The 12,285-nt window shown below is 39.5% G+C and overlaps 1 protein-coding gene across 6 annotated transcripts in view; it reads left to right on the top strand.

Annotated features, from left to right (window-relative positions):
* Positions 1 to 12,285, top strand: part of LOC116058749 (LIM domain containing preferred translocation partner in lipoma) — a 191,361-nt gene that overhangs the window by 105,320 nt on the left and 73,756 nt on the right. For all 6 annotated transcript variants that reach the window (XM_036007010.1, XM_036007011.1, XM_036007009.1 and 3 more), the window contains one exon: positions 8,028 to 8,624. In XM_036007010.1, coding sequence (XP_035862903.1) covers positions 8,028 to 8,624 — 597 coding nt within the window. The remainder of the gene's footprint in view (positions 1 to 8,027; positions 8,625 to 12,285) is intronic.

Below are 12,285 nucleotides of genomic sequence, written 5' to 3'. Positions count from 1 at the left end.
CAAAGTTAAACAAAACAAATGTACGCTTTATAAAATCCAGATAGAAAGATTAATCGATTAGTTGTCAACTATTAAATTAACCGGCAACTATTTTGATAATCAATTAATCGGTTTGAGTCCGTTTTTTATAACAAAAAGTAAAAATTCTCTGGTTCCAGCCTTGTCATTCGAGGACATCTTGGGCATTGGAAAAAAAAACCTGATTATTATTTTTTTTACATTTTATAGACCAAACTCTTTAGTTTGTAGCCCTAAAACCCCATTTCTTTTTGACAGTGACAGTCAGCTGAGGAATGTTCAACTGTTCCCAGCTTCTGCTGCTGTCAGAGGCATGACACTGGTATTCTAACCAGCCTCTTTTATTCCTTAGAAAAGGTCAAAGCCGAAGGCAGCTATTCTTTGCGATGGATATTTGAACTCTTCAGGGCTCTGACGTGTGTGCAGTGCCGTTTATCTCCGTGAGCTGCCAGAACTGCATCAAGATGACACTCCAGCTCTGTAATGATATGGGCTTGGTGGCGTTTAACTTTTTTTTTTTTCCCCTCTCAGTTTGTTTTATAAGCTGCTATTCTCTTTGATTGCTTTGTTGCTGCACGGAGCAGGGATGTTGCCACAGCGCCAGTGGCACCCATTGACCTTAAGGTCAATCTGGCAGCAGGTTCTGAGTTTTGACAGGGGCAGCCAACTGTGGAGAGAGGAGCATGCCTTTGGGCGCTCAATGTGTTCCGTCAATGTTTGTTAGTCAAATAAACTGCATAGTATCATCCCTTTTGTCTTTTATTAACAGGGTGAACCAATGACAAATTTAGTTTGAGCCAGGAAGCTGTGACAGTCGATATAACCTGCCTCTTTACATCATAAAGTCCCAGTAACGATGCTAAAAGGCTCTCCATCAACTGCTGTCTTCGCATATTATCCATCTTCCCAATAACATGCAAGCTTACAGTACATACACACACACACACACACACATACACACACAAACACACACACACACACACACACACACACACACACACACACACACACACACACACACACACACACACACACACACACACAGCCTGCGAAAGAACAGTTGCAGTTTCCCGTCTCTGTGATTGATGATATCGACATACTGTAAGCGATGGACATTTTCAACTGAGCAGTATTTCACCTCCTAACGCAGGACGGGCCACAAGTACAGGAAAAAACCTCATTACAGGAATGAGTCAGGGGTGAGTGTGGCAAGAGACTGGCTTGTAGTACTGCAGGAGGTGAATGAAACAATTAGTTTCTGCTGCGCGAGAGCTACAAAACACACATTTCCCTCTTTTGTAAAGATAGCCTGCAGAAGTGCCACGATCGGTGACTCTCTGGGACTTTTTTTTTTCTTCTTCACACAGTTGCCCAGAAAAAGATTGTTTTAGTTGCATTAGTGAGTAATACGCCCTACTTTATATGGTGTTGTTACATCATACTAGAAATGTTGCTGCTTCTTTTTTTCTGAACCCAGTTTTTTTTTTTAAGGGATTACATAACTGTGGATTTTGAAACATGGTTTTAATGTTCAACTACATTGTTTTCAGGTTGTTTTGGTGGTAAAACAAAGAGTGTGCATGTCTGTACATATGACTGCTACCTGACTCATTCTGCGTATTCAAATCTCTCCGTGTATTTTAAGTGTGGCTATAATTTCTGTATGGTACATCACAGACTGAAAAAGCGACTTAGCTATTGTGAAGAGACAACATGGAAGGAGTTCTCTGTTTTTGTTTAATCTGTAACATTTTTGATACAAAGCGAGTTTCTTTCCATATTCCAAATGAGACAGTAGGACTGTTGCACATGTACTAATTCAGTCATGATGAACCATCATGATGATGATGATGATGGTTTTGTTTGAACCATCATTGATCTGTTGGCTGATGAGTAACAGGAATGCCAAACTAGGACTGAAGAAAGTTGGAAGCACTGTTAACTGTTAGCTTGTTAACCAAAGAGCACTGACAAATAGATTTTTGCTCGGTAAATTGTCCTGTTCAGTATGTATCTTGGTCACAATAAATGGATTTTTTTTAACTACCCAATATCAGTATCAGAGTCAAAATGTCAGTATTGGTCGGGCTATACTGTAGTTTGAAATATGTATCTATTGAAAAATAATTTTTGTGCATCAATGCTTCCTTATCAGTCTATGCATGTAAAAATGTATAAACTACTTCATGCAAACATTAGAAGCCACAGAACAAATGCCATAGCTGTGATATTATCAAAAGAAGCTACTTGGAGAAAAAAGTAGCTGACTTTTTTTTATTTCAGCTTCAAAACCCACATGGGTTCTCTTCCACAGCAGTGCCAGTAATCCAGAGTTTAAACTGTTCCCACATCCACAGATAATGTTTGATTTTCCTTTCTTTTACAGTCTGACTCTCATGTGTAAAGTTTAGGATGTACTTTGTGAATATTTTCATGATTTGCAGATTTAAATGTAATAGATCCAAAGAAACACTCGGATCACATCCAGGTTAGGCCATACAGAGAAATATAGCACTTTGTTGCATTTGGTTTTTATCGATTTATCAACTTTTCCACCTTAGCCAAGTGTAAAAACTGTATTGCCATATTTTGTAAGTGGTAGTTGTTAATGGTTTTTCAAATTCCCAGCATTTCCACTCCATTTTTGTATGCACAAATTGAAAATGCACATAAATATAGGTGGATGAAAACGCACTCAAAGATAGCTGTAGTTGTGCGAGCTGTTTCTGTAAAATGCACCTGGCCAATGCACCATAAGGAATAATTATTGTGAGTAGTTGCTTCATTGTTATAAAGAATGCATATTAATTAAATAAAAAATAAAAGCACCAAAAGACAGAACGTGACTGCAGTTACATACCATGATATAATGAGTAGTGATAACACCAGTCACAGTGGCAGTATTTCAGGACAAATGTCATACAGGGCACCCAGTAAAAATGTATTCTAATTTATATGGCGTGGGTGAAAACAGTGTTGGAATATTCCCTTGTGAAAGGCGAGGGTTGTCATGCAACTATCACTTGAAGGAGCGAAAAATAAGAATCAGATATGCAGATATAAGATAGGCAGAGCGAAAAGTTCCCAATATGTGTATAACACACTTTATCTGCAAACGGAAAAGATAGTTGAAAACAGCTAGAGGTCTCGCCATGTTCCACAGAGACATTGTTTAATCATATTTAATGTGCCTTATCTTGAACTATTTTAGGAAGGAAATTGATACCCTCAATTGCATGACTGTATTGAGGCTGACGGATTGTTAAATGTGACTATTGTGCATAGACGAGATGACTCAAAGTGGAGGGAAGATTAGTGAATGCTTTAGTGTTGACTGGGAATTCTTCCATGGTCATAGTGCAAGTGCTGAAATAGACAGATGCAAATGGACAGTCGAGCCAACAGTCGAGAGCCTCCGCTTTGTATGAATAAGGAGCAGGATAAAGTTGAGAGAAAAATATCCAAGGTCTTAGATGAGTCTGAAAAGATGCAGAACTTCTCCCTCTTTAGGGGTTTTCCCCAAGCTTGCTTAAAAAAAAAAAAATCCCCCACCCTTGTGGTTTGAAATGCAAAGTTAACAGTTTTACTCAGCCCCCTAAGGCTTGTATAGTCTCTCCTAATCTTTTTTAATGTGTCAAAAGGCTTTCTTGAGAGTCTCTGTGAAATTTCACACTTAAGTTGTTTGCAAAGTCAGTCTGAATTACAGTGTAGAGTGAGGGTTAACTTTTCTGAAGGCGTTGGGGAAAACTTTTTCAAAACTGTGCGTGTTGTGTTTGTGTATGGAGAGCGTGTTAGAGACAACAACACAGTATGATGCTATATCTTAGGTCGGACTTCTAGATTTCAAACTGTGTCTGACACGGGCAGGTTGGATCATACAAAAAGGCTTTAATGAATTATTAATTATGTAATCTGATTTTAGGTGTGCATGTAAACAAGCCTTAGCATCATTAAATCATTTCTAATTAGTACTGGGCAATACAATTTCAGTGGAATTTTATTGTGATGATATGATGTTATCATTTTACAAAATTGTGTTGTCCAAATTGGTCTCAAATTCCAAATTGTAAAACTAACAAAAACAGTTACTAACGTATGTTTTAATTTGTGAAGAGTTTTGTCAGTGCAAACAGGTTATTGCATTGAATTTCAATTTGATGATTTTGTATCCATATATGTTTCGTTCTGTGCAGGCCATTTTCGGCCAGATGCGGGTTCCAGCGCCTGGGGTGTGATATGGCTATGGTTACCCAACAGATCATTAAACCTTCTGTTGTTGCCATTAGTGTCGTAAGCACCCGCCACTGGGGTTTGTGTTGGCTGGGTTCTGGTTGCTGTAGTAGCTGGCTGGGGCCTAGTCTCGCATTGCCAGACCTTCCTCCACAGCGCTGCGGAGGAGGGTCTGGCTAGTCCACACAGCATTCTGGGATGGGAGACAAACATGCTCTGGTTAATTGGCATTTCTTTAAACCAAACACAATCATCTTGGGCGGCGCTAAGCTCCAGACGGAGCCACGGTGCCTCTGCAAAATAGCCTCAGGACACGTAAGGAGGTGAGCTCTAGATATTAAAATGGCTGTCTAGTTTGGATGAGAATTTTACTCAACAAAAGATAAATATAATTTGATTGTCGGTTCTAGCTCGGAGGATGTTTCCCGAATCGACCAGAGTTTAGAATGCCAACACAAAAAAAGTCGATCGTCGATATAGACTAGCTGGGGCCTACAGTAACTGTTGATATGTCCCCCGGGCTGTTGTCAGCTCTCATCCCAACTAAAGTCTCTTAGCGGCGGGGAGTAAATCAGATGGACCAGGGTGTGCTAGCTGGCTAACTAAGCATTAGATTAATCGACTACCCATACAGCTAACGTTACGTGGCAAATTAAATTGTGGGTTAGCCCAGTGCTGTTAACCCTGGTCAAAACAATCATACTAAAAATAACTTTATGAGCGTGTTGAACGTTGTTGTAACCTTATACCGTTACGGTACGGTTTAGCCACCAAGCATTAGAATGAGCCACTTGTCTATGTAGCACATCATAGTGAGCTGGATCGATGTTAAAATATCAAATCAATAAATTAGGTCTCCTCTGTGACTGTGTTGCAAAGTGGCATGTAATTAATGAAAAAAAGATGTATTACTCTTACTAAGTATAATTCTGGGACATTGTATGATTTGCAATTACTTTTCAACGTAGCATCGGGTTTTTCTGGGAGTTTCCTGAGCCGCAAGAGGGGTCAAAGGTTACATGCCACCATTGACAGGCGATTAAACGTGCTCGTGTCATTGATTAAAATTACAGATTCATCTGGGTTTGAACATTGTTGGAAACATTTGGGATAATGTAACTCTATTACATATATCTTTAAAACAATAAAAAAAAAATCATGGAAGAAGAGAAACTGAGCTATTATTTTTGTCATGCCATAATATATATATATATGCCATTATATATATTATATATATGCCATTATATATATATATATATATATAATGATTTCTTATTAATAATACAATATTTATTCCCACCATATCACCCATGCCTCTTGCTTAAATATTACCACACAAAGTGCATACACAGTCAAACAAAATAATGCATCAATAAAACAAGAGAAGAGCATCTCATCTCTCCTTATTGAGGCAATATACTGCACATTTACCCAATTTGCTCAAAATAAATACTGTTGTTGAACATTGGTGGAAGACACAGTGACGGCACAGGAAGCAACAACTTGACACTTTATAGTTAAATAAATATGACAATGTGACATTATCATTACATTACATATTGTCCGTGTCCTACCTATCAACCTCTTCACTTAGTAGTCATGATATTATCTCCGACCACTCATTAACACTGACAGGTCAAAGGCATACACCAACTGCAACGATAGCTTAGTTAATATGAAAATCATTCCCACTACTCAGACATTTTTGTTCAGGTTGTATGCATACGATTAGTTTCATCACCCTCAGAAAGGCGTGAATCCATTCTCTTAATGTAATTTGTGGAAAATGTACCATGACAGTGTAATTATTTTGAGGGGGCCAATTTGCATTTCCAGTGCTCTGCTAACTAAATGTTACTGTAGGTTCTAAGGCCTTAAAGATAAATTAATAATCTAGAGTATTTAAAACCCATGAAACATTTAAATTGAGTAATTTCACTTCCTAAAGGGCATAGTGGAGATTTTTCCATACATATGCAGACAGACACACTTTTTAAATAAATATCAGCACTAATCATTGAGACAGAAATCCGAGTGAGAGCAGAAACTATTTTCTGGAGCTTTTAATGGTTCCTTAGGGGCTGCCCTGTGACTTAGATTAGATGGGATTTAGACAAAGTTGATGCATGCACCTCTTTTACCAAAACTTGGAATTCTTTTTTTTTTTTTTATCCCAACAAATTATTAGGATCACACACTTGAATTTTACTGTACTTTTTCCCTGATCGAATTACAACACAAGTGTGTCTTATTTAATTTAAGCACGGAATGACAACGTAGTGTAGCAGTGCAGCAAAACATAGCTATATGGGGCATTGCTGCGCAGCAAGCTTTGATCAACTTTTAAGGGGAAATCGATTGGAATTGTTGCTCTGCCCCAATTTAGAAGACATCTCATCAAACTGAGTTACAAAGGGTCTAAAGACTACAAGTGTTCATTTTTGTTCCCCTAGTGCTGCAAATTTAGTAATTGACTCAGATTTTTGGCTTCAGGCAATAACCTAATAAGGCCATCCAAGGTTAATGATAGACCCTTTTTAGACTGGCTGAACGTCTGACACCGATATGTAGTGGTAGTGAAGAACAATTATTACTTACATGAGAGACACTCAGGGCAAAAGCCTCTGACATCTGAGTGAAACGTTATTTGCTACTATGTTTTGTTATAGTTCAGCCTGTGTAGCAAATGTAACCATTGGACATTAGATCAAAATGCCACAGTTGTTCAGATGGTGAAAATCCCAGCAGTGGCTTGTGTTGCGCCTTTATAGCCGTCTCTTCCCAGGAACACCAGTGCCACAAATCTCTGTGATTTAACGTCTTTCCCGTCCAAGCAGCTGGAGTCAGCACAAGTGTCATGTGCCATTGCCAATCTGCTGTCATGGCGTCCTCTACCAAACAATTTATCCCTTCCCCTCCTGCTTTATTAGCCATAGATTATGCATGGTCGTAGATGGTATAGAGCCTCTGCTCTCGAGGTAGCCTTGTAATTGACTCTGGGGAGACAGGGTGGATAATCATTTGAGCGTACCCCAGTATCAGTGAAAAGCTGTTGAACACAACTGTTTTCAGTTTGTCCTGTTACTGTTACTTTCCAGTTCCAGTGGGTTTTTTTGCAATGCTAGCAGCATGGCTCCAGGATGACAATGTCAGTCTGTCAGTCAGTCCACAACTTTGGTCAAGACCAAAATATCTCAACAACCATTCAATGGAGTTCCATATTTATATCCCCAGAGGATGAATTGCATGCCTTTGGGGTTCCCCTTACTTTTACTTTAGCACCACCATGAGGTTGACATACATGCTTTTGAGTGAAATGTCTCAGCAACTTTTGGTTGTCATGAAATTTGCTACACACATTCAAGCCCTCCTCAGGATAAACTGTAATAACTTTGGGGATCACCAGAGCCTTTAATCTAGGGCCATCATTGTGGCAACATTTCAAGTCTTCCAATACTTGGTGTATCACCAAATACCTGTATAACTAATGAAATTCCCCACAGCCTCAGCTGTAACTTGTGTTTATTGCTGATTAGCAAATGTTAGCATGCTAACATGCCAAACTAAGATGGTGAACATGGTAAAATCATACCTGCCTACCATCAGCATGTTTAGATTGTTATCCATTGTTATTAGCGTTTTAAATGTATAGTTTTTATATTAGTTGTCCTTATATGTCCAGCCCTTATAGTGCAATGTGTCTTACATTGAGCAGTAATGATATGTAGTTATTTGGTTGTTTGTTTTAACTGGAGACAAACTTTCCTGCTGTTTTTTAGAACTCTGGATCCTTGACAGCCACCTCCCCCAACGCTCCAGTGACTGGTTACAAGCGTATGGTCATTCCAACCCAGCCACCTCTGACTGCCACCAAGAAGTCTACGCCCAAACCTCAGGCTCCTGCGGGAGTCTCGTCTATCCCCCCTTCTTCTGCCAGCCCGGTTGCCAAGCCTCAAAGCCACACTGCACCTCAGCCTGTCCCAGCCTCTTACGCTACAGCCTCGACCCCAAGTCAGCCCACCTTCAATGTCCAGGTGAGGTCGGCCCAGCCTGGCCCCCAGCATCAAGCGCCCATTGGGCACCATTTCGGCCAGCAGCCCATTCGCAGCCCTGCACAGGTGCAGTATATGCCTGCCCAGCCCAAAGGTCCCGACTTTGCCTATGGACCACCACAGCCTGGCTTCTCCCAGATGGCTCAGGGTGCATATCAAGAACAGCACCATCCAGGAGTACCTCAAGTAGGTGGCATAAGCACCAGAAGACCTGAGCCAGCCCCTGCCCAAGCATACCAACCTCCAGGCCCCAGAAAGACCTACATCACAGATGTACCACCAAGCTTGGCTCCCTACACTGCTGGACCAGCTGTTCCACCAAAGGTAAGGACGTTGTTCTTCACATTTCCACATGCTCGATCAGTTGCTATCATTTTTAGTTATTGTAAAGATAGGTGGAAGAAAACAACATATTTGTTATATTTAGAAAAATATCACCATAGTTGTGGTTGAGGCAACAATAGTCCACCCATTTATCCATCCATCCATCCTTCCATCCATCTACCCTTTTTATAATTTTCTGCAAATTTTCATACTCCGGAACGGTGGCTTTGGGCTAAGCAGACTAGCCAAGGCATCCGTTTCCCCAGCCATGTCTCCCAGCTCCTACTGGAGAACCCCGAGGCGTTCACAGGGCAGTGGGGATATTAATCCCTCCAGCGTGTTGTAGGATTGCCCTGGAGCTTCCTCCCAATTAGATATCCCTGGAATACCTCCACAGGGAGCAGTCTGTAAGGTGTCCTGATTGGGTGCTTGAACCACCTCAACCTGCTCTTGTCAAAACGAAAGCATAGCAGTGCTTCTTCAAGCCTCTCTGGGATATTTGAGCTCCTCTATCTCAAAGACTGAGTCCAGACACCATGGGATGAAAAATTCAGCCCTTTTAGTCACTACTCAAATTCTTTGAAAATAGTTGAAGGTTCGAACATGTAGAATCAAAAGGTAAATAAAGAGCTTTGGTTTACTCTAATAAATCATCTGCATGCCTGGAATCACTTGACCCTCATCTCTTGATGACCAGGAGGTCACAGTATGAGCAGGCCTGAAAAACAGCCTGGTATTGTAGGGCTGTGCAATTGATAAAAAATGTAATCGCGACTATGATTTCAGCTCCTAATGATTTCAGCTCCTAATGATTTCAGCTCCTAATGATCACAAAAAAACGAATGATTGAGAAAAATGATTATTTTCCACATTACGTTTTGCAAGTAAACTCTTATTTTGTCATGTTTTCTGAATGAAAATTTTTTTTCAAATGGGAAAAGTATCAAGGGGAAATTCACAGTTCTAGGTGTTTTCACTGTTGATTTGTCTAACTTCTTCACTGTTTTTTAAGTTCAATAATTGCAACATCTTTCCAAAAGTCAATGAGTATTCGTGTTAAATAATCGTGATTTCAATATTGACCAAAATAATCGTGATTATGCTTTTTTCCCATCATCGAGCAGCCCTGTGGTATTGTCAAGCAGGTGTTTGGCCAAATCATTCCTTGTCAGTTCTTTCTTCGTGGCATCTTTTCATGTTATATACTATTTTATAAAGTAGAAATCTCTGAGTGCAAGTGTGGTGTTTTCTCATATGCACATTTGGATGTGTGTGTGTGTGTGTGTGTGTGTGTGTGTGTGTGTGTGTGTGTGTGTACACTATGCATACATTTGCATTATGCAACATCAGATGGTAATGCAATGGGGAGCTGCTTGCCATCTTCCATTTAAACAGAGTAAACAGTTGTTTTAACCTTTATGAATTTTTAAAGATCTTCTCTGTTGGGGGTTTACGCCATCTGATTTCTTTTGTCTTATAAACAGCAGCTCGTATTCATGTACTGTATAGATCTACCCACTGTGCATTACTTTAGGTTAATTTCTTTTTCATTTAATTGTGTAAAGATTGAATATGTACAAAGTTAAAAATCTAAAGGTAAAAACACGTCTATGTTTTTATGCTAGTTATAAGCATGTGTATGCACTGTTATGATTGTGTCTGGCTACAGGTTACATTAAAAACTAAATTCCTGTTCGCGACTAGCATATCCGCTGTGTATTATTTCCCAATTGTGTGGAAGTCCTGGAAGCTCTGAGTTTAGGGTTTAGTTTAAGTTTAGCGACTCTGTCATGCAGACTTGGGGAAGTTTATACTTCAGCAATACCTAACACTAACTAACATACCCGAGATAACGTTAAGTTGCTAAACTCATCTGTTAGTCCTCATCCTAAAAGCTGAACCTGAAAACAACAGCGTTAACATTAGCTTAGTTATTAGTAAGCCAGCTACAGCTGATAAAGTCTGCTTGTGACAGCTGACCAAGTCGCTGGCTTGAAATGAGAAGCATGCTTTTGTCTACCTCTGTCTGGTATCAAGGACCTGATAAATGTTTATAATTTTGACATTTTTTTTTTTTTACAATTTTAGAGTCCATTCTTAAAAAAGTGTCGTAGTAGGTGTACCATTTAATGCACATGGAATGAATTACCCACTAACTCAAAAAACATATTTTGTATTTTTTGTACAATATTTTTACGTTTTAGAAGCATTACATTTGTTCTAAAAGCTTTCAAAAGCATTGCAAGACGTTGGACCTTTTTATAGAACTGTACATTACTGAGAAGAATTACAAAATACTGTCATTCCTTAGAACAGAGTAATGCTATGCCACAGAGACAGCTATTCTAATCTCAATACATCCAGCCGTCGACAATCTCTGGAAAGTGCAAGGCCCTTGAGTTTTCTTTAATTCAAGGATTTTATGCTGGTTCAAAATACAAACTGGGCCTCCCAGCCTCTGGGAATAGCTCATCAAGGACTGTACTTTACTAAATACAAATTAGCTTCAACATTGCAGAGAATGTCTTAAAAATAAGTCTAATTATATTTGTTCAGAACAAAAGTCTACATTTTGCTTGAAAAGCTCGCTTTTGTCCCAGTATGATGCATTATTAAAAAACAAAAGGTGGCGTTTAATAGATTTGTGAGCATCTCTTTGATTTCAGATAAAAGCAAATCACTAATTTTACAGATATAGCGTGGAAGCTATATATATTTGTCTTGCTTTCCCAAGGATATACTGTAGCAGGATAATGGGCTCTGCACCGCCCCCCCGTGCTTTATTTGCTTGCTTTAAAAACACATCGGGAAACTTAATGCTCCATATGCACACATTCAGCCAGATGATGTGCTGTAAATTATTCTGTGGTGTCACATCATGTTTGACCCTACCCTCTTCCAGAAACTTGTATACTGTATCCAAACCTTAGCTCTAATCTGACTTTTTGTTCATTTGTGTCCAGTATGGCAGCTCTTTAATGCCCAAATAAACCAGACACTATAAAAGCAAGATTGGACTGAAAGCAAAATCTGTCAACTTTGCCTTTGTGATCATCACTCTGCCTGACCCGATGTCATGACATGATCATAACCTCTTACAAATGGTGGTAAATCTACTTAAAAGAAGTGGGTTGTTCCTCTTTTAATCTGTTGTGTAAATAAACCAAAACATAGTCAATTAAATGAACTATTTACATATTTTTCCATCTCCAGTCACTTAGAGTTAATGTTGATTTTATGTAATACCCGAGACTTTCTCAGTAGGGGGTCTGCGACTGTGATTGAGGACTTTATTCAAGAGATCATTTCACATAATTGAGGGTATTCATAGAAGGTCAGTGCCATTAGAAGTCCAAGATGAAGTCCTCAGATGAAATTCTATGATCTAGAGTTCTGATTAGCTCGCCTGCTCTGCCCCCCACCTCACCATGTCACCCCCTGCCACCCTGCCACCCAGCACCCAACGTGTCCTCACTCGCACGTAAAGTGAAGGTGTAAGAACAACTTCTCACATCAACAGGCTCCTAGGATGCTTAATTACTTAAATCCACCAGTGTTTGATCTCTATTGTAATCCAAAAAAATTAACAGATTTCATGGCTGCCGGTTAACATACCAATTTCTACGAGTCTCTCCATCTATCCTGAAATTGGAGGAAAGCT

The sequence above is a fragment of the Sander lucioperca genome, chromosome 11 (assembly GCF_008315115.2).
Source record: "Sander lucioperca isolate FBNREF2018 chromosome 11, SLUC_FBN_1.2, whole genome shotgun sequence".
Lineage (NCBI taxonomy): Eukaryota > Metazoa > Chordata > Actinopteri > Perciformes > Percidae > Sander > Sander lucioperca.
This window is presented reverse-complemented; position numbering and strand designations above follow the sequence as displayed.